This window comes from Hyperoodon ampullatus (assembly GCF_949752795.1).
Source record: "Hyperoodon ampullatus genome assembly, chromosome: 1".
In the NCBI taxonomy this organism is placed as follows: domain Eukaryota; kingdom Metazoa; phylum Chordata; class Mammalia; order Artiodactyla; family Ziphiidae; genus Hyperoodon; species Hyperoodon ampullatus.
Window position 1 is genome coordinate 198,683,041 of NC_136914.1, and position 22,890 is coordinate 198,705,930.

At 49.1% G+C, this 22,890-nt stretch overlaps 2 protein-coding genes across 3 annotated transcripts; both read left to right on the forward strand.

The window, feature by feature from the left end:
* Positions 1-719: 719 nt before the first annotated feature.
* HOGA1 (4-hydroxy-2-oxoglutarate aldolase 1) lies at positions 720-21,820 on the forward strand (the record flags this gene model as incomplete). 2 transcript variants are annotated; one of them, XM_079705314.1, is made up of 7 exons in its annotated part: positions 720-930; positions 11,528-11,656; positions 11,865-11,992; positions 12,486-12,620; positions 12,879-12,975; positions 14,685-14,818; positions 21,671-21,820. In XM_079705314.1, the coding sequence occupies 7 exons, from the start codon at positions 720-722 to the stop codon at positions 21,818-21,820; spliced, it is 984 nt and encodes a 327-aa protein (XP_079561440.1). The 2 variants fall into 2 exon arrangements, with proteins under 2 accessions (XP_079561440.1, XP_079561441.1); XM_079705315.1 differs by lacking the exons at positions 11,528-11,656; positions 11,865-11,992; positions 12,486-12,620; positions 12,879-12,975.
* On the forward strand, positions 4,415-5,299 carry LOC307070151 (uncharacterized protein C10orf62; the record flags this gene model as incomplete). Its single annotated transcript, XM_079728383.1, has 1 exon — positions 4,415-5,299. The coding sequence occupies one exon, from the start codon at positions 4,415-4,417 to the stop codon at positions 5,297-5,299; it is 885 nt and encodes a 294-aa protein (XP_079584509.1).
* Positions 21,821-22,890: the final 1,070 nt, after the last annotated feature.

A 22,890-nucleotide genomic window follows, 5' to 3' on the forward strand; every position in this document is an offset into this window, starting at 1 on the left:
AGGGCGGGCTCAGGCAAGAGGGGAACTTGGAGCCCTTTGGCCCCCCTGAGCCAGCCCTGCTGCTTTTCCTAACAAGGCCTCTTTTTGCTTCTTTCCTGCCACCCCACTTCCCAAGTCCCAGTGTGGATCAGCTTCCCAGGGCACTTGTCCTGGGGTCCCCTCCTGGCGACAGCTGTCCTGTGGGGCTGTGTGTGACCAGCAGGGGCCTGTCACGTGGCAGGCTTGGTGGGAGGAGCTTGGCAGGGGAGTGGGGCAGTTGCGGGCAGCAGATTACAGGCCTCATCCAGCCAGCCTCGCCTCCCACAGGGAAGGGCCGGCTCAGCCAATCGGCTCCGCCAAGCTCGCAACTGCCAAGCGGAAGCCGGGAAGCCAGCCTGGCTCCTGACTTTGGGGCTGGGAATTGTGGGAGGAGGGCCGGGCCCCACTGGAGGCACCCTTTTGTGTAAGAACCCCAGGAACCAGTCCTCCGTCTGGCCACAGGGACACTGGGTTGTGGCATTTCTCCAGCTGCTCCCCAGGGGGAGGGAAGACCTCCCTGGAGCCAACAGGCCTAGCCTCCGACCCTGGAAACACCCAGCCCAGGCCTGCCTGAAGGCCAACAAGTCAGGGAGCAGCAAATTTTTAACCAGACACATTGATCATTAACTGGGGTAGGAAGGAGTCCAAACTCAGCACCCCTCGGGGGCAGAGACCAGCTGGGCTTTGAGCCTCCTGTGGAGATGCTGGGCCCCCGAGTCTGGTCCTCTGTGAGGCAGGGGCTGAGCAGGGCCTTGTCCAGCCCCATGGGGGGCTGGGCCTCAAGGGAGGGGAGGAAGGTGGACATCTCAGGCATCTACCCCCCTGTGACCACCTCCTTCACTGCCACGGCCGAGGTGGACTATGGGAAACTGGAGGAGAATCTGCACAAACTGGGCACCCTTCCCTTCCGAGGTAAGTGGGGTCTGTCCGCTGTGGGAGTTGGGGAGATGTGAATGACCTTGGTCTCCTCAGCCAGCAACCAGAGGAGGGTACACAGGCTCTTTTGAGGTGCTCTTCGTCAGTCAGGTACCCTGGGAGTCATTTTATTACGGAAGAGGAACAGGGGGCATTGGTCTGGAGTCAGGAGACAGGCAGGAAGCTAACTGCTGGCCTGTGATCTTGGATTGAATCTCCTCTGCCTCAGTTTCCCCAGCTGTAAACTGTTGAAGTTCTTAGCCCAGCGTTATTGTGAGGATCAAACTAGATAATGGGTGTGAAAGCCTTTGTCAACCAGCCACTTTGTGCAGATGTGAGGGTAGCGGGGTGTCACGTGGCAGCCCTGCCAGCGGGCTCATCTCCCTCAAAGCCTTGTTTGCACACTCTCTTCTGGGCAAAGCCTCCCTCGGCCAAATTAATTCCTGTCCTGGATCCTCTGACTCATTTCCCCTGTTACACATGGGCCTCCCCTCTCTGAGATCAGGGACCAGATCATATTTGTGACATTCAACATACGACACAGCCACAGGCACGATGAGTGAAGATAAAAGAAGTGGCAAATTCTGCCCATCCTGCCCTGCCCAACCTCATCCATCACCCGTGACCGTTCCCTGACTGAGGCAGTGCTCTCAATAGCCCCATTTCACAGAAGGGAAGCTGGGGCTCAGAGTGATGAGGTCACTTGCCCAAGGTCACTCAGCTAATAAATGGCTGAGCTGGGATTTGAGCTCAGGTCTGACTGCACAGCCATGCTTGGTTTCACTCCACTGCACTGACTGATGAGTCGCTAGGCCAGATTCTAATAAATAGACCCTGATGGGCACCTACTTGGAAATGGAGTGGTTCCGACTGGGGTGATGCAGTGGAGCAGTTGGGAACGTGCACTCTCGATTCAAACCACAGCTCGACCACTGACTTAGCTGTGAGATAAATCTCTCTAAAGCTCAGTTTCCCCATCTGACACGTGGATGTAACAATGGCCACATCATAGGAGGGTGGGGAGAAGCATCTGAGAGAATGCAAGTGAAAGCATGCTGTAAATTGTGAAGGGCGATGTACATTAGAAGGTGTGGATTCCAATGATAACGATGATTAGAATGGCAGTATGATCGCCACTGCGGGCAGAGCCGCATTGTGACAGTGCCCGCTGGCCTGACTGAGACCCCATTCGTATCTCAGTGCTGAGGCGATGTGAACCTTCCCTAGCGGACAGTGAATGCCCTGTGGACGTCCACACTGAGCAGTGACACAAACTCTAAGTACATTTCTGCTGGGGCTCAGCCCATTGGCGCCCAAAGGTTTGGGCTGAGGCCCGGGTCTCTTGAAGCAAAGTGAGAAGCTCCTTGAATCTCTAAGCGAAGACTCTGCTTCACCTCCCAGGTTGAAGGACACCCTAGTGCCGGGGGTGGGGAGGGTAGACTTTGCATCCAGTGTCTGCCTGCGCCCCAGGCTCTTCTCTGGACCCTTCCTTCCCCCTCCCCCCAACTCACTGCTGCAGTGGGGACAGGGGTGCCTAGGAGCACAGGCTGCAGAGGGTTTGGCAGGCTGGCCACTGGTAAACTACGCAGGCGCCAGCTCCTACCTCAGCTCTCTCTTACCCCCCCGCACATGGCGGGGTGTGGCACTGTATAGAAGAGCCCAACACCTGGAGTTAGAAGACCTGTAGGAGTTCTGGTTCTGCCAGTTACGGCGACCTTGGAAAAATCACTGAACCTCTCTGATCCGGCTTCCTCATTTTAGAATGGCAACTGGGCCACAGCATTCAACCTAGTCCTCCCAAGGAACCCAAACCCGAGGTCCTGGCACAGATAACATCGGGCCATAGCGCCCAGTCACAGCTCCCAGGATGCAGCCAGGATGCCTGGGAAGGGAGCAGCCAGTGAGCCACTCTAGCACGAAAATCTATTGTCTCTCTTGCTGGATCCTCACCCCCTTTTGCAGCCCAGACTCAGGGGCAGGGGAGGGAACCATCACATATCACATTGCCAGGGCCTCCTGCAATGAGTTAAAGGTCCTCCAAAGAGGAGATGGGAACCTGCCCTTGATGAATCAGTGAAGAGTTAAGAGATTCTTCTGAAAGGCAATGCCTGAAACTGTGCAGCTCTATTTATTATTTACTTATTTTTTCCCAGCATAGTTAATTTGTACTAATTATTTGAATAAAGAGTATTCTTTTTAAATAAAACTTATAACCGGAGACCAGAGAGAAGGGTTTTTGCAGAAGGGCCATTGGTCCCTGAACTCACACCCACAAACAACCTCAGAGATGAACTTTGAATTGTTATTTCCAAATGAGGTTAGTGGATGACCCCGGAGTTACTCCAGCAGGATCAGGGAGATGATGTTTCCCAGAAAACCTTAAGCTACTGTCTTATTCCCTTATTAAGAAGGAAAGACTATGGTTTCTTGTGATAAGGTATAATATTTTGTGTATATTAAAGCCATTAGTTCATTAAATAAAATATTTTGTTTAAAATATCACAATTTTTATAATCCTATTTGGCAATGAAAAATGTGTTATATGCCCCTGGGAGTGGCCCAGGCCTGTTTCTGCCCTGAGAGGCCCTGGGTATAACTTGGGATTGACGGTCAGACTCTCAGGTATCTGTACCCACAGAGAGCCTGGCCAGCTGGCCCACCCACTCATAACCTGAACTGTGCCCACTTACAGGGGAGTTGGGGGCAAATTCTGGATTTGCAGGTGCATCACTAAGCCAAGAGGTAGCAGCCCCCATCCTGCAATGGCCCCAGGGATCTGGGACGGGCTGAAGTCTCCTGTCCTATGTATTCTGCCTTCTCAGCCTACTGCTTGTCTTCCCCCCAATTGTGACCTCATGTTATTCCAGAATGAGCTCCTTTCTGGACCCCTTTGGCTTCTGGACCCTCTCTGTTATGGGGCTGGGGCCTGTAAGTGGGGATGGAATGCACTGAGCTGGCAGTGGGGCTAGGCCCTTCATGGAGGGAGACACTAGCCTTAGGCAGCCAGGAATGAATGCCAGCCCAGCCAAGGGGGTCTTTCAACCATGGCCAGCTTGACCCAGCAGCTTCTGTCCCTTGGGTGCCATCAGATGGGGAGGAAGAGAAACCAAAGACTGGAGGATAAGAAGGCCTGAGTTGCAGAATAGGTCACAAGCAGGAGGCAGAAGGGACTCAGAATTGGGGAAGCTACACTTCCACTGACCTTGGGGTCAGCTGTCAGGGTGGGAGAAAGGTCCCAGGCCTCAGCCCATGCCTGTCAGACTCTAGTCTGACAGGAATGGGCTGGAAAGTGGAAGTGATAAAGATAGGATAGGAAGATAGGAAGTGATAAAGCAAGGATCCTGTGACCTCTCCCCGCCCCGCCCCTCAACCACCTTCCTCACAATGGGGTTCATTGCTGAGGTGGGAGGGGCATCCTAGGGAGGGCACAGCGGGGGGGGCCTGCCTGCCAGACAACCTTGGGGAGCCTGTCCTTTCAAGCATGAGCCATACCATCTGGGCTTCCCCCACTCCCAGTGTGCTCTTAGCTCTGCCCGCCTGGCGTGGGGTCCTGGAGACCTTCTTGGAGCTCATCCAACAACCATCATGCAGGGTGGTGCTGGGGACCGCCCTCTTATTTGGAGGTGGAGGCCTCCTGTTGTGGATGCAGAGGAAGAGGAGAAGGAAGACAGATTCTGAGACTGCACAAGACGAGCAACAGCCACCAGAAAGCGAAAAAGCAAGGAAGGAGAGCTGGATCAAATCGCACTTTAGCTGTCTTTCCGAAGAGAAGCTGGCTGCCGGCAGCAACCCCACCTGCAGCCACAGTGCCGGGGCCTGCAGCAGCGGTGCTGCTGCCCAGCCTGAGAGCGGCAGCGGGGAGGCCAGCATCACGATTCGTGTAGAGACCTTCACCACGAGGCAAGGAGAAGAGGGCACGGCTCTTCACCAGGAGCCCTTGACCAGCAAGCAGAGGATGTCTGGGACCTCAGTGACCAAAGAGACCCACAAGGAGTCTGGGAAATCCTCGTCCACAGATGAGGCCACGTGGGCCGCCGTGGCTGCCTGTACCAAGGAGATTGACACCAAGGGGCAGCAGCTGGCTATCTCCATGTTGCAGCGTGCCACGGCTTGCCAGAACTCAGGCCACCTGGAGTCCAAGGACATCACCCAGGAGGAGCTGAAGGCTCTCGAGGAGGTGGAGATGAAGCTGAAAGGGAATTTCCTCACCCAGCAGGAAACCACCACAGCTGGTGCCAACCACACGCACACCTTCCATAGCCCTTGCCACCATGGCCACCAGGGTTATCCGAGCCACCCGAGCCACCTGTGCCACAGCCTGCTGAACCGCAGCCGCCAGGCCTACCAGCCCTTTAAAGCCACCTAACCACAGATGGAGATGCCCCTTCCCCCCACAGGGCTGGCACACAATCACAGGCATCCTATGTGGTCCATCTCTCCGATGGGGCAAACTCTGTGGCCCAGATGCTGCTCAAATCCCTTCTTCGTCAGGCCCTCACAGGGGTCCCAGGCCCCTTGGATTCTGTGAGCGGGGTCTGCCACTGATGGCCCCTGATGGAGGGAGAGCTGGGGGAAGCAGCTGAGACAGACTCGCAGGCCACGGAAGACCCACCAAGAGAAGATGCACGAGGCAGATGAGAGCACCACACTGATGCCAGCTGCCTGGAACTGAGCCAATAAAGCCTTGTATACCGTCACTCTGAGTCTGAGGGCTTTGTGGCCAGCCCCAGGTCTGGGCGGGCCTCTGGGGAAAGGGTTCCTCCTCCCACAGTCCTCTTCGTGCGGGCTGATTCGAGACTCCATAAATCGGCCACCCGGGTCTCAGTTTCTGGGCGTGGGGAATCTCCAGGGGGCTCAACCCCCACCGACCTGCGGCTGCCAAGGAAGGAGGGAGCAGCCGGGAGTTGGGAGGAGTGGGGAGAGACAGGCTTTGAGAAGCCAGGAAGTAAGCAGGGGTGGGATGTAGGTCACCCTGTGTACTACCGCCCTCTCCCTGCCCGCACTGGGATCCGTGTTGGTGCCTCCCCACCGCCTACCTTCAGAGCTACTGTGCGATATGCTCTCTCTTCTTTTTTTTTTTTTCTTGCGGTACGCGGGCCTCTCACTGTCGCGGCCCCACCCATTGCGGAGCACAGGCTCCGGACGCGCAGGCTCAGCGGCCATGGCTCACGGGCCCAGCCGCTCCGCGGCATGTGGGATCCTCCCAGACCGGGGCACGAACCCGTGTCCCCTGCATTGGCAGGCGGACTCTCAACCACTGCGCCACCAGGGAAGCCCTGCTCTCTCTTCTTGTTCATGCTACTCTTGCTGGGGCTGCCTCTGCTGCAGTACTGCTAAACCGTAGTAGGATTGGTACTACCAGTAGCTCCGCCCGCCTTTTTTTGTGTTTAGTATATGCCATGCTCTGTGTTGTGTTACGGCACAGCCCCATGAGGAAGGTATTATGTTATCTCCATTTTGTAGGTGAGGCTCAGAGGTGTAATTTTCCTGAGACGGCCTAGACAGTAAGTGACGTTGCTGGGCTCAGAGCCCAGCTTGGCCTGACTCCAAAGCCTGTACCCCGAATCTCTGCCCTGTGCTGCCCCTGAGTCCAATGCCCACCATCCCTCAATGGGTCTATCTCTCTTATACTTATCCCTGTCCTCTTCCCACATGTCCTGACACTCACTGTGCCCTCCGGCAAGCCTGGGACTCTCCTTGCCTCCTCTTCCTGGGTTTCACAAAGCCATTTCTGGAGCAAGCAGTGACCCCCAGTTAGGCAGTTAATGGGAGGCAGCTGTCTCCCCCATGAAACTTGAGAGAAGTCAGCTACATGGCACTGTCTAACCTCCAGTGTCTCCTTTACGTAGAAATTTCTTACCATTTGCATCTCTCATGGATTTACCAGTGGTTCCCAATCTGTGGGCCTCCAACTCCAGGAAGAAGGTGTCCAGAATCATTGCAAAGGATGGGTAAATCTATAAACACCCTAAATGTTGTCAATTGATTTTATGGAGCATAGTTGGGAGTATATGAATATTTTTGACATTAATAATGAGTGACTTTATATAAATGTTGATGTGTGTGTGTGTGTGTGTGTGTGTGTGTGTGTGTGTGTATTTAAATATAGGGACTTCATAATAGGGACTTCCCTGGCGGTCCAGTGGTTGAAACTCCACGCTTCCACTGCAGGGGGCGCAGGTAAGATCCCTGGTTGGGGAACTAGGATCCCCCATGCCGCACAGTGCAGCCAAAAAAAAAAAAAAAAAGTACTTCATAATAAAAATCTTAATTGGAAAAAAATGGGGTCAATAATACTGGAAAATGTTGGAAGCTGCTAATTAGACGGAAAGCGAGAGCAGTGAGGTTTGGCTTCTGCAAGTGATTGTTAAAATGCATAAAATGCATGCATTTATCTGGAAGACCTTAAATCCCTTATTTAAAACTTATTACATAAAATTTCAGATTAGCTAATTATGACTTTGGAATCTTAACTTTTAAAAAGTTTCAAACTGGCAAAATTCAAATAAAGTTTGTAGTTAGTATTGTACCAATATTAAGTCTCTGGTTCTGATCATTGTACTCTAGTTAGGTAAGATGTTGTCATCAGTGGGGGCTGGGGGAGGGATGTATGGAAATGCCCTGTACCATTTTTGCAACTTTCCTGTATTGGAAAGTAGTTCAAATTAAAAGTCAAAAAAGTTTTCAGACAATTTAGTTAAGAGTGCTATCAAAGTTTTATTACAGTTGTGCTGCAAGGAAAATTGCTTCTAAGCAGCCAACTCAAGTATATACTCTTGGTAAGGATATTTTTATAAGAAAAGAGAATGGTTAAATCATTGTTAGACTAGATAGAAAGAAGAGAGGTTAACAGTCACTAGACTCTTGTCTGAGAGACCGCTGGGAGAGTGGCTGGTTTCTCAGATCAAGGCTTAATTCCATTAAAGCTCATTAGGAAATTGCTTAAGCATTTCATCAGGAACTTTCATTTCTTCCTAGTGGGAGGTTATGAATTACATCATGCAAAAAAGTTCTGCCCTAGACCAGGTTTGGGACAATTTTTCTTTTATACAACAAATTGTCAACGCACGTGTCAACAGGCAGTGTGCTGGGTATCACGAAGGAGGCCAAAATGAGGAGGACACCATCTTTGATCTCGATGCTTCTAGACAAGGTAGGGCAAGTGCCGGGCAAGGACAAAATGCTATGGAGCACAAGGGAGAGGGGGATTAGGGAAGGGCTTCGTGGTTCTTGCAGCATTTGAGGGGCTGCAACTAGGGAGGTGTTCTGGGCAGAGAGAAAGGTACAGGAGCAAAGGTGTAGAGGCAGGATGATGGCAGTGTGTCTGGGGACTCTGACAGTCAGTTTGGCTGGAGGGGAACATTCAGAGATAGGCAAAAGGGAGGAGGAAAAGCCCGAAAAGTGACTCCAAAGCCTCAAGGCAAAGAGAACTTAGGAGACTGTCCCATCCAATTTCCTCATTTCACAGCAGAGGCCAGTTTGAGAAATTTTGCCAAGTCCCAACAGGTGGGGGTTGGGCAGATTGAAGGGTTCTGAGGATCTCTGTGCAGTTTTGAGTGAGCAGCAGGACAGGACAAGGAATAGGTAATGGAAGTTCAGAGGAGAGATGTCCAGTGAAGGCTTGATCCCAGGAAGACTTCTCAGAGGAGGTGGCAATGATGATGGGCCAAGGGGCATAACACTGACTGGGGATACTCCTTACATAAAAGAGACTGTGATTCCTTTTGGCCACAGTAAATCACCCTGTTGCTTGTGTGTCCTCAGCCCCTACCTACTCCCCTTACCATGCCTTTCTGGTTCTCCAGAGCAGCCAGAATAACCATGGGGGCAAGGGAAAGAAGCTTCTGAAATGAGCCTCTTACCTCTTAGAGCTGGAGGGGGCCTGAGAGGTTCCTGAGTGCAGCCTCCCGTCCCATACCAGCCATCCTCCCCCTCCTCAGACTGAAAGTTGCCACCCTCCTGACTTAAGGCTTGAGCTCTCCTCTGACTAATATAATGATTACAGCTAACATATTGAATGCCAGGTTCTAGCTATTCTAAGCACTTGACAAATAGTATCTCATTGAAACTTCACAAATCTTGAAAAGGGCACCAATATTACCCCCATTTTTCAGTTGGGGAAGCTGAGGTTTGGTTAAACCATTTGCCCAAGGTCTCAGAGCTGGCGAGGGGCCACACTGGGAGTTAAACCCGGGCTCTGACAACCCTACTGTGCTGCTGCCTGCTTCCCCACCGCTCACTTTCCTCATTCCCCACCCATCTGCAACCCTGGCCTTTTCCTCTCCTTTAGCCCCACCTCTACACCACAGTGGCACATTAGGCCTGAAACTGGACGTCTGGTCAAGGAGAAGGAGGGGGGTCTTGGCAGTATCAGTTCACAGACTTCAAAGTGCTTTCTTTCTCGTACATTTTCTCATTTGAGCCTTTAAGACAGCCCTATATGGTAGGATTGAAGTGGCTTTATTGTCGTCCCAAAGAAAAGGAAATGGGGTCTCAGAGAGTGATGTGACTTGCCCAGTAGCCAGAGGGACTGGAGTCCAGCGCTTGTCTGACTCTATCACACTTCCTCTCCCCCAGCCTGGCAACTGTTCCTTCTTGGGAGTCAGGCCTGGGTCGGATGCCTTAAATGAAATGAGGAGAAGCCACTAGGAGTCTTGAGCACAGGGGCCTGCTTTGCCCACCCAGGACAGCTCAAGACCCAGCTGTCCTGCTGTTTAGGCCAAGTCCAACTGTGGGGACTGGAGGCTTCTGGAACTGACCACCAGAATGAAAGGGGACTTGGGAGTGAGTGACTGCGTCTGGAGACATGTCTGAAGCAAGAAGCCCCCTTCCAGGGGGCTGGCAGGAAATGTTGCGGAGGCACTGGCAAGAGCCTGATCTCTAAATTCTTAGCCAGAGGGTGCTGGTCCAATCGTGGCTGGATTGGAGCCCCCTCTGGGGTTGGCAACTCTGCAAGTGGGGTGATGCACTGGGAAATCACTGTGGCCTTATGGAGCAAGACAGAAGGAGGCTCCTACCATAGGCCCCTAGCCTGACACGGAGGAGTTGATCCTGAGGAGGCAATCCAACAGAAGCCAAAATCTATTTGCCTCAAGATGTTCCCTGCAATGTTACCAAGGCAAAAAACTGGGGGAAATATGCTAAGTATCCGGTGAGCTCTTCTGGCAACCCACTCAGTGGACTTTAATGGTAGAGTGAACAGCACAGAGAAAGGTTTGTGGTGTAAAGTTGTCTCCCCATCACACTGTGTCCCCTTAAGGATGACTCACAGGAACAATCTCTCTTTGTCCCAGTGCCAGGAAACTCTGTGTTTCTCCAGGGCAGCTGCTTTGCTTTATCTTGATTTCTACATATCTGTCAGCTGACCACATTTCCCTTTTAGCTTTGACTGTCAGGAAGCTCCAAATCAAATTTCTGGCCCATCAGAACTGTATGGCAGGGATTTTGTATACTAACATTGCCCCTGGGTTTCTTTTCTTTCCTTCCTCCCAAACGGTCTTCTATTTATTAATAATCTCCGTTTATTGTATGCTGTATTTAAGAAAAAAATTTGAAATGGAATGGAGAGGAGAAAGAGCAGGAAAGAGAAAGTAAAACAAAACAAGCTGAGAGGAAAAGGGTTTAACATTCCATTTAGATTCAGCTGAAGAGCATCAATTCTACTGGTCTCTCATGGATATAAAAGAGTTGACACCTTTAACTGCTAAAGTTAAAAATCTCACAGATGATGGTTAAAAACGGAAAATGCAAAATAAAATAATGAGATGTCATTTTCCACCCAGAAAATTGGCAAAAATTAGTTCTGACAATACTCAGTATTGGTGTGGATGAGCACTAACAGTTTTTTCTATGTGCTGCTGGGGTATGAACTAGCTAATTAGAATTTTGGCACGTGAAGATGCATTTACATGCGACTCAGCCTTTACATGCCTAAGTATCTAAACTGAGAGAAACTTTTAAACGTGTTTGTTTCAGCATTGTCTGTAATAGCAAAATTAGGATGTATTCTAAATGTCATCAAAGGGAGAATGAAAAGTAAATTGTGGTCTAACTTCACAAGAGAATATTATACAGCAATGAAAGTGAATGAATCAGAGCTCCCTGTACTGCTGTGGCCAAGGTACAAAACACAATGGTGAGCAAAAATGGCAAACTGCAGAATGTTATGTAAGCGTGATTCCATTTCTATAAAGTTTTAAATGGCAAAAGCCATCTTATAGATTGTTTATGGGTCCAGATGTATGTTTCAAGGGTATAAAGACACGAATGGGAACAATAACCACTTGAGACACGCCAGAGATGAGGAAGAGGAGGGTGACGGGGTGGGGGGCGGGTGTCGTGGGTGCTGGGTACACCGATGTGGATTCTATTATTAACTATTCTTTTTGGCATGCCTAAAATATCTCATTAAAACAAAGAAAAATGGTGTGAACACTGTCACCGCAACTGGGTAGAACGCTCTGCCTGCATCAGGACAAAGATGGGAAGGAAATGTGTGATAAACTGTGGTGTCGGGGAGGTAGGAGCCTGGGTGAGCATAAGTCCAACAGCCGCTTTTTCACAAGCACGTGGGAAGGTGTCGCCTCTCTTGCAGGCTTCGTGGTCCAGGGCTCCAATGGCGAGTTCCCCTTCCTGACCAGCAGTGAGCGCCTGGAGGTGGTGAGCCGCGTGCGCCAGGCCCTGCCCAGGGACAAGCTCCTGCTAGCCGGCTCGGGCTGCGAGTGTGAGGCCTTAATGCCCCGGCCCTGGCGGTAGCTGCTGGGGGCGGGGGCGGGGGCGGGCTCCCTGACCTGGGGCTGGGTCCGGTCTAGCGCTTGCTCTGTCTCTTCTGCGCTGCGCCCCTTGCTTGCCCCAGGGTCCTAGCCCAGTCCTCTGCCTCCTGCCCTCGCCCACCGCGGCCTGTAGGGGAGACGGCCTCCTTCCTCCTGCAGCCACTCAGGCCACGGTGGAGATGACGGTGAGCATGGCCCAGGTCGGGGCTGACGCCGCCATGGTGGTGACACCTTTCTACTATCGCGGCCGCATGAACAGTGCCGCCCTCATTCACCACTACACCAAGGTGGGTGTGAGGGGTGGGTGTGGGCTTGAGGTCTGGGGCCAAGAGGAAGCTGGGTGAGGCAGAGATGCTGCCTGGGGAGGGGAGGGGAGATGAGAGAAGCTGGGAGCAGAGTGGTGAGCCTACTTCCCATGAACGTCAGCTGTGGGAAAGGGGAGGGATGCCACCAGGTACCAGCTGTGTGACAGTGGGTGGCTGACCTAACCAAGCTGTATTGCTGTCTCCTCCCCTCCCAAACGGGAGGAATAATGGACTCTCCCTCCAGGGTGGTTGTGAGGACTAAATTCAATCAAAACATAAAGGACTTAGAACTGTGCCTGGCACACGGAAAACACTCCTAAGTATTAGCCAGGACTAGTGCTTGCAGTCAGGGTGCATAGCGCTGTGACTTCTAGCCCAGCAGGTGGGCCAGTCCGGGTAGCCCTGCAGAGACCCAAGCCCGGACCGCCTCGGGCCTGGGGCAGCTGCCCTCTCCTCTCTCCTCTGTGCCCCTCAGGTTGCTGACCTGTCTCCAATTCCGGTGGTACTCTACAGTGTCCCAGCCAACACGGGGCTGGACCTGCCTGTGGATGCGGTGATCACGCTTTCCCAGCACCCGAATATCGTGGGCATCAAGGACAGCGGTGGTGATGTGAGTGGCAGCAGCTCTCGGCTGGGGCGCCCTCCTCCTCTTCTCTTCTGCTACCAACTTCCGGGCAGCTGTGGGACCCGCTTCAGCCCTGGGCTCCTGTGTGGGTTCCCTCTGTCCTGTGGGCTCTCTGGGGTTCGTCTGAACTTTGAGGCATCTCTCTGGGACCTGGGCTCTCATTCTCCCACACTTGCCCAGCCCCCATCCAGGCTGGTGGCAGAGCCTGTGGGCCCAGCTCTCACACCAGGTTTGCCGTTACAGGTGACCAGGATCGGGCTGATTGTCCACAAGACCAGGAGACAGGATTTCCAGGTGTTGGCTGGATCGGCTGGCTTCCTGCTGGCCAGCTATGCCGTGGGTAGGCCTCTCACTGCTCTCAAACTGTGATGAGTGACCAAGATATATGCAGGCAGCTGGGTTCTGCTGGGAGAGACAGTGAGGGCCGGGACTGGGTGTAGAGGGGGCCTTTGCCAGCCTGCCTGCTCAGAAACCTCAGAGGTCTGGCACACTGCTTACTTATCTGAATAGTGGGTGCTTGTGAGTGACCTTGTGGGCAGAGGAGGGTGGCCAAGTACAATCCCTGGCCTGTAGGGGGGATGCCTACAGTTTGCTCTAAGTCCCAAGCTCCCTGCTTAGGTGACAAATTTGGCTCCTTTAATCTTACCTTGTAAATCATTCTCTGAGGGAAGAGGCCTTGGGGCCCTTCCCACTAGTCTGGGAGTGCATTTTCCTCTCTCCGTGGGTCCAGGCCAGAATGAATTGTCAGGCCTGCGGGGTTGGGCTGGGGATCTTCAGCTGCCTGATCAGACTCTGTTCCAGTCCAGGATCCTAGGAATGTCACCATTAGACCAACTGCTCTTATCTGCTTGGGGTCAGGGTCCTTGGGTTCAGACTGGATTTGAGCCATGGAAGGGAGGGAAGCATCTGCTCCCTTCAGCTGAAGCCCCAGTGAGTGTAGATTTGAGTTACTTTTCCAACGATGCGGGGGGAAATGCTGGTTCCTATTCTCTCTTGTCTCTGCAGACTTTGACTTGTAGTATAGGTCCTGCATAGCTCCCCTCTGCCTTGTCACAGTCTCTAAAGGGGAGAGTAGAAGGGACCCATTTATGCTTCATTCCTGAGAGTGTGGTAGATGGAAATATCACAGGCTCTGGAAGTTGCGGATCTGAGCTGGAATCTGAGCTCTGCCATTTATTCACTGAGAACCAACAGGGCAAGGTACATGACCTTTCTGGGCCTGAGTTTCTACTCTGCAAAGCAGGGAGGTGTTATGAAGATTAGAGAACATTGGACCTATGTCTGCCATAGTGCTCTGCACATAGTAGGTTTTCAATAAATGGCATCTATATTAGCTCATTCGAGCTATATTAGCATTAGCTTGAAATGCCTACTCTCTCTCCAGTCTTGAGGCCACTCTGCTTTGAGTCACCCCTAACTAGCTTTGGAATCACACTCACAGGCTAGCAGAAGTGGCAGGAACCTCTGAGATCTCAGCCAGCCCGTTTTCATTGCCCATATGGGAACAAAGAGAACCAGAGAGGGGTGATGACTTGTCCAAGTTTATGCAGCCAGTGGGAGGAAATGCCGGGTCTCCTGACTGTGTCTAGCGCTCTTTCCCCTCCCCTAACCTCTCCCTCACTGCTGTCCCAGGCTGAATTCACTGGGGGGAATAAAATTTCAGTAGAGCAAAGGCTTCCCATCCACTCCATCCCCTTCCAGGGCTGATGAGTCAGGGGGCTATTGGAGGATCCTGGAGGTGTCAACTGGCAGGTGGGACTTTACTCTGCGGGGACGGGGGGCGTGCAGGGAAGGAACTGTCCTTGAGTTAGCCTTCAGGCTCTGCTCCCTGCCCCTCAGCCTGTGGGAGTCTATTTTGAATATGCTGGAAATGTTCTCTCTGGAAATCTGTACTCTGTGAACTCACAGAGCATGTCGCAGATGTGGCTAACCAGTGGCCTAGAAATGCACAGCCTGTCTGCCCAGAACAAAGAGGTGCTGGGGACCAGGATTTGGAATTCTCTGCAGGCAGAGGCTCTGGCTGGTATTCTGCATCTTACTCTGTGGCAGGAGCTGTGGGGGGCGTGTGTGCCCTGGCCAATGTCCTGGGGGCTCAGGTGTGCCAGCTGGAGCGACTCTGCCTCACAGGGCAATGGGAAGATGCCCAGAAGCTGCAGCACCGCCTCATCGAGCCAAACACTGCGGTGAGTTCCCAGCCAATGGACCCAGAGTGGGGGTGGTCTGTGTCCTCATTGGAACAGGAGCCAATGCTGGCACAGGAGTCCCCACTTGGTCTCTTCCCTTTCAGAAAGTCCTTTTAGAGAACATCCCAGTGTGGGAACTCTTTGTGCCTCCCCAGAGAATCTTGACTTCAGGAACAAAGTCGAGCCACATTGGTTCTCAAACTTACGTGTGCATTAGAATTCATTTAGGGAGCTGGTTAAAATTCTACTCCTTTAGGCTCAGGAACAGCCATTGAGACAAGCATCCTGGGTGAGTGTGACATCAGGAATCCTGGAACCTTACTTAGAGATGCACTGCCTGAAGAGAGGGAACCGTGGGCCTTTATGTCAGCTTTATAAGGGGCCAGATCCTGAAAAATAGAATGATTGAAAGTAATAAAGGAGTGGGAAGGCTGGAGGTATTCAGAGCGCAGCTTTCCCAGGAAAGTCCTGTCTTCAAATAATCCATTCTGTAGTCAGACTGTGTACCCCAACTCTGTGCTGGGCCAGTCAAGGAGAAGAGGCAAGGTGGAATGCTTGTCAATTGCAGGCAGTGTGCTGAGCCATATTGGAGTCTGAGGCATAAAGAAAAACGTGTGTCCCTGGAGACATGTTTTTATTCATATTTTAAATTAAACTTTTAATTTTAGGATAATTGTAGATTCACATGAAATTATAAGAAACAATACAGGGAGATCCCATGTACCCATTACCCTGTTTCCCCCAATGGTAACATCTTAAAAAACTATAGCATGAAATTACAGCCAGGATTTTGACATGTATACAGTCAAGATACAGAATATTTCCAGCACCGTGAGGATCCCTCGTGTTATCCTTTTAGAGCCACACCTACTCACCTTCTGCCCCCACCCCCTCCTTAACCCCTGGCAATCACAAATATGTTCATTTTTATAATTTTATCAGTTCAAGACTGTTATATAAATGGAATCAGATAACCTATAACCTTTTTATTTACTCTATGAACAAATCTTTTTTTTTTTCAGTCTGTAACCTTTTGAGATTTGCTTTTTTCACTCAGCATAATTTTCTGGAGATTCATTCAGGCACATGTAAGCAATAGTTCCTTTTTGTTGCTGAATAGTAGTTCATGGTGTGGCCATAAACAGCTCGTTTCACTTGGTGAAGGAAAGCTGGTTGAAAAGCTGCTGTGTACATTTACGAACAGGTTTTTGTGTGACCATAAATTTTCATTTTTCTGGGATAAATACACAATTGGTGGGTCGTATGTTTGCAAGTTTAGTGTTTTAAGAAACTGTTTTCCAGAGTGAGTGTACCATATTGTATTTACATCAGTGTAAATGTATGCGTGACCCAGTTTCTCTGCATCCTCACCAGCATTTGGTGTTGTGACTTTTTTTTTTTTTTTTGCCATTCTGATAGGCATGCTGTGACATCTCATTGTGGTTTTAATTTACATTTTTCTGATGGCTGGCTAATGCTATTGAACATCTTGTCACTTATTTATTTACCATCTATATATCCTCTTAGATGAAATGTCTGTTTATGTCTCTTGCCCATTTTCCAATTGGATTTTTTTTTTTTTTTACTGTTGTGTTTTGGAAGTTCTTTATACCTTCTAGATACTAGTCCTTTGTCAAAAATGTGGTTTGCAAAGATTTTCTCCCAGTCTGTAGCTTGTCTTATCATTCTCTTAACAGATCTTTTGCAGAGCAAAAGTTTTTAATTTTGAGGAAGTCCAATTTATCAATATTTTCTTTTATGTTTACGCTTTTGGTGCAAGTCTAAGAACTCTTTGCCTAGCACTAGATCGTAAAGTTTTTCTATTTTTTTCCTAAAAGGTTTATATTTTACAAGGCTGTGACCCATTTTGAGTTAATTTTTGTAAAATGTATGAGACTTAGATCAAGGTTCATTTTTTTTCTGTTCTTTTTTGGCCTGTAGATATCCACTTGCTCCAGCACCATCTGCTGAAAAGATGGATCTTTCCTTTACTGAATTACTTTTGCACTTTTGTCAAAAATCAGTTGGGTGTATTTGTGTGGGTCTATTTCTGGATTCTCTATTCTCTCCATTGATCTATCCCTCTGCAGTACCATACAGACTTGATTATTGTAGGTGTGTAATAAATCTTAAAATCAGGTTTTAAGATTTTAAGCTAGACTGATTCCTCCCACTTTGTTTTTTTCCCCCCAAATTGTTTTAACTAATCTAAATCCTTTGTCTTTCCATATAAATTTTAGAAAAATATTGTGTATGTCTACAAATACTTGCTGGAATTTTGATAGGAATTGTGTTAAACCTGTACACCAATTTGGGAACAATTGACATTTTGACTGTGTTGTCTTCAAATCCTTGAATATGGTATGTCTCCATTTATGTAGACCTTCTTTGATTTATTTCATTAGCATTTTGCAGTTTTTGGCAAACCAGTCCTACACAAGTTTTGAGAGATTTACACCTAAGTGGCTCATATTTTTTGAGTGATTATAAATGATATTGTATTTTTAATTTCACTATTCATATGTTCATTGCTAGTATGTAGAGGAACAACAGTTGATTTTTGCTTCTTTATGTTGTATCATATGACTTCGCTGAACTCACTTATGGGTTCTATGAGGTTTTTTCTATATTCCTTGGGATTTTCTACATAGACAATCATATCATCTACAAATAGGGATGTTTTATTTCTTCCTTTCTGATCTGCATACCTTTTATTTCCTTTCCTGCCTTATTGCACTGGCTAGAACTTCCTGCACTATGTTGAATAAGGTAGGAAGAGTGGACATCCTTGCCTTGTTTCTGATCTTAAAGAAAAGCATTCAGCCTTTCACTGTTAAGGACAATGTTAGCTATAGGTTTCTGTAGATGCTCTTTTTCAAGTTGCGGAAGTTATCCCTCATTCTAGTTTTCAGAGAGTATTTAAAAATCATGAATGGGTGTTTAATTTTTGTCAAATTTTTCTGCATTGATTGATTTGATCATGTGATTTTTTCCCCTCTTTAGCCTGTTAATATGGTAAGTTACATTAATAATTTTCAAATATTGAACCAGACTTATATCCCTGGGATAAAACCCACTTGCACATGGTGTATAACTCTTTTTTTTTTTTTTTTTTTTTTTTTTTTTTGCGGTAGGCGGGCCTCTCACTGTTGTGGCCTCTCCCCTTGCGGAGCACAGGCTCCGGAGCACAGGCTCAGTGGCCATGGCTCACGGGCCCAGCCGCTCCGCGGCATGTGGGATCTTCCCAGACCGGGGCACGAACCCGTGTCCCCTGCATCGGCAGGCGGACTCTCAACCACTGCGCCACCAGGGAAGCCCAACTCTTTTTTATATATTGCCAAATTCCATTTGCTAATATTTTATTAAGGGTTTTTCCTGCCTATATTCATGAGAGATATTGATATGTAGTCCTTTTTCTTTCTTCCTTCCTTCCTTCCTCCCACCCACCTCTTTCTTTCTTTCTTTCTTTCTTTCTTTCTTTCTTTCTTTCTTTCTTTCTTTCTTTCTTTCTTTCCTGTCTTTGTCTGATTTTGGTATCAGGGTAAAAATAGCTTCATTAATTGATTGGGAAGTGTTCCCTCCTCTTCTGTTTTCTAGAAGAGGTTGTGAGAATTGGTGTTAAGTCTTCTTTAAACATTGAAAAACAACTCTCCAGTGAAACCATCTGGGCCTGGAGAATTCTTTTTTGGGAGTTTAGAAATAATAATGGCTCCACACTAGGCCTCTACGGATACCTCCCTAGCTGGAAGAGGTAGAAGTGCCTTCTTATTGCTACCCGTGTGGCCTCCACTGAATCTTGAGTGTGTCTGGTGGGGTGGCCTCCTTAAGGCTGGGCAGTGGTCAAAGGTCTGCCTCTCCTCATTAGGCCTCTTCTGAGACATCCCTCATGGATGGGGAGGAGCACTCTTTACGGCTGAGTGTGGGGTAGAAGTTCTGGCTTCCAATTCAGCCTTTGCTGGCCTGCGTGGGGTGGAGCCACAGCTTTCTCCTGTGGGGTTTGGCTAGTGTAGAGTGAATACTGTCTACAAGTTCTCCATCTTGCTCAGCTGATGGAGAGAACAGGTGTTTGTGGGGCTTTTCTTGTCTCTGCTCGTTGACATTTCAGGGTCACTGTTCCTTCAGCTCCAAGTCTGGACCGGGGAACTCAGCACCGTGTTGTTCCTTGGGTCCCAGCGTTCCTACTTGGTCTTCCTTCTCTCTGCCTTTCAGAATTTTACATTGGTTTTTATATAATGTCCTGGGTTTTTTTAGTTCTACTTACTGGGAGGAATAAGGAAAAGTACACCTATTCCATCTTCCTGGAAGTGGAGGCTCTAAGCAGTTTTCTAAATGGTGATTTTTTTTTTCCCTCCTAGAACATTAGCTGGAAAAAAATATTGAAAAATTTAAAAGTAGGCACATGAAAATTCGTAGCATTTTTTTTCATTTAAAATATTTTATCTAGGGCTTCCCTGGTGGTGCAGTGTTTAAGAATCCGCCTGCCAATGCAGGGGACAAGAGTTCGAGCCCTGGGCTGGGAAGATCCCACATGCCACGGAGCAACAAAGCCCGTGTGCCACAACTAAAGACCCAACACAGCCAAAAATAAATAAATTTGTTTAAAAAAATTCTAAAATATATATATATATATATATATATATATATATATATATATATATATATATATATATATATATATATATATATTTAATCTATACCAAAAACATAACTTATTAGAATTTTACTTCCCTGGCTTGAATGGAAGCAAACACATCAAAATAATTTTTTTCCCCAAATCTACTTCTAGAAAAAAATTAACCATTCAAAATATGCAAGACATGTATATAGGGGCACACATAATTAGTTTGCCTCAGGCTACAATATGACAGGGCACGGCTCTGTTGGATCTTGTCTTTATTTAAAGCTTTGACACTTTGTTCATCATGGATTTTTTTTGCATTTTTAAAAAAATATTGCATGAAATATTTGTCTTGTGACTGAGTTTTGCCTCTGAGGCAATAGTCCCAGACAGAGCTTGGCAATGTTTTCTTTGGTAAAGTGGTGGGCGGGCTCTAGATTTCCCTCACAGCTTATCTTTACCTCAAAAGGACAGATTAACTCAGATTTAGAGAAAGGACAGCTGAGGAGGCAAGCACGAGTTTCCCTGGATGTGAAGGTTCTCCTGGGATAGGACAGGCTACAGATAGGGTGTAAGAATTGCAGAAATGAGGGCCTTTCAGCTGAGCCCCATCAGGGCCCAGGCTGTACTATACATTCTGACATTCCACTGGGGTGGGACCTCTGCTCTCCCACTCCCATCTGCCTGTGAGAGAGAAGGTCCCAGAACCTGCAGACCACCCGGATAGGAAGAGGAGGAGTTTGCAGGCCGCTTGAGGTCTGGCCTAATAGTGGCATTTTTCTCATCCAATTCTTGTGACATGGGGTAGATGTTGTTACCTCCTAATTTGATAGACGAAGCAGCTTGGGCTGTCCTTTGGGAAGAGAGGATACTTGCTGCCTTCCTAGCCCTTGGCATGCCATCCTGCCTTACCATTCACTCTGCGCCCCGTCCTGTGCCAACTCTGGGCACACACTCAGGAATGCCTGGAACACCTCTCTGCTGCCCGGGCTGTAGGCTCAGCCACCCCAAGAGCAGCTTGATGTCACCTTATTGCCCTGCCCTGCTTGAACACAATGTGCGTCCACTGCCCTCCCACCCAGCCGGCCTGTTGCCCCGGCTATATTTAGGATTTTCCCTGGTTTTTACCTCCAAAGCGTTCAACCCTTTCTCAGCATCTGAAGAGGGGCAAATCAGAGATCTTCAGACCCTTATGTGGAAGAAAGCTTTCCTCTAGGTACTTCTTGTTTCCATCGTCTTTCCCACCCTAGTCAGGTTTTGGGTGAAATGCTCAGGTTATTAGAACAGGATGGGGGCCAGGCCTGGGAGGAGGTTTGCTAAAGTCTACTGGCCTCTAGTGGTGAATAGTTATTAGTCAGTCATTCAACAGTGGTTCCCAACCTCTTTACCCCAAACAACCTCTTTTATTAGTTTTACCCTTCATGAAGCCCATATTTCTAAGGTTTTACTTCCCTCAAAATGAAACTTTATTAAGTAATAATTACTTTCTTAGTTTTTAGGTAGTCAAAGATTAATCTAACACTTCCCATCAGCATGAAACAACCCGTTGCTATGCTAAACACAAAGAAATTGATTCTTCATTTTCTGTAAAACTCCATGCATGATTTTAAATTAGATCTCCCACTACAATGGAAAAGACTTTAGAGATCGTGTTATCCGGCCCCCTCGTGTTTTAGGCAAGTGAACTTGCTCAGAGATAAGTTGATGATAGAAGGTTACAGAGTGAAACTTCTTCGGACAAGGATGCATTGTTTTCCCTGTGAGAGCCTTTGGAGTTGGGGTCAGGGAGGAGCTATGGGTGCATGGGGAGGGACCCTGCTGCGGGGGCAGTAGAGGTCTGGGCTGTTCCGATTCCCCACTCCTGGTGTGCCCTGGGTCAGGTTCCAGGGAACTGGGCTGCAGACCAGTGAGGCTCTACCGCCCAGACCCACAGCGCTACTGCCTTCTCCCATCCCAGTTTGAGGACCGAATGCCACTCTCCTCCCCGATGGGGCGGATTTCTCTCCTAAAACCAAAGCAGGTGCCTTCCTTCATTCTAGGTTTTGGCATTGTGTTCTCTACTGCCGACCTGCCTTCTGAGTTCCCAATCTACCCTGGGTGTCATAGATTTGGTAGTTAGTTTACCGGGAGGGAAGGGTGGGAACCCTAACTTTCTGAAAGTGACACATGTCTGGGTCCCAGATGTGAGTGTGCAGGGGACTCCCCAGTCTCTTCTAACAGGCCCTGCTCCTCAGGTGACCCGGCGCTTCGGAATCCCGGGGCTGAAGAAAACCATGGACTGGTTTGGCTACTACGGAGGTCCCTGCCGCGCCCCCTTGCGGGAGCTGAGCGCCGCCCAGGAGGAGGCGCTGCGCCTGGATTTCACCAGCAACGGCTGGCTCTGAGCGTGAGGACGGGACGGCCGGACCGCGCCCATCTCAGCCTCCTGCCTTGCGGTAGCAGCCTGAAGAGGAACGCGGGGGGACGAGGGTTCAAGGCCCCTCTTCTTACTTCAGTCATCCAGGTAGCCTGTCTCCAGGCGCTGCCATGCACGCTCGTTTCCTGTTCTCCCGGCCCCATGACCTCTCGCATTTGTATCCTGAACTCTGGGTCTCTAGAGACCTTCAGTCTGGGAAGGAGCAATGACTTACTTGTCTTTCTACTGTGCTTTTCTATCCCCTGAGACACGTGAACCAGGAGCCAGAGGGGAAAGTCAGGGGGGCAGTTGGGTACAGAAAGGCCATGTTTTACTGAAAGGAAGACTGCTTAGACTTGGGGGTACAAACCTGAGTCCAGCACAGTGCAGCAGGAAGCCAGGGTGACTCCTGAGAACCCAAGTTCTGACTCCTTCCAGGGGAAGCAATAGGTTGGGAAACCTGATCAGAAAGGTGTCACTGGTCTTTCAGAGGCACCCACCCCCCCTCCAAGCTGCATTCTAATCCTTTCCTAAATCTATTTTGATTGATCTCATATTGTCTCTAGCCTTGATCCCAACCATCATGTGCACCAGTGAGACAGCCCAGTGGCTTGCCAGACTGGTAAATAATGACACCTGGTGGATAAATATTACATTCTAGAAGGCTATTCTAGCCAACCCAGGTCTGAAACATTAGGAAAGGGGACCTGGCCTGAGATAGGACCAGCCCCTTGCCTATACACACTCTGCTTTTACTGTTAGGAACAATTACTTTGTTACTGCAATAAAGTTGAATAAGTTAAATTAGTGTGGCTATGTACAGATTAACACTCCACTGCTATGCAGATCTTAGGTTTCCAGCCCAGATATCAAGAACCTTCCCAGAGGCAATTTAGCTCCCAAGGTCTGCGTTTTCCCAGCTCTGAGAGAGGCCCTGAGAATACTAAGCAAACATAACCATTAGATTATTGGAGGCCTAGGGAAAAAGTTATTGAAGTTTTAAATGAGAGAGGTAAGAGGCATAAAGGTTCAAGTGAGATATTTAGAAACACTTAGCAC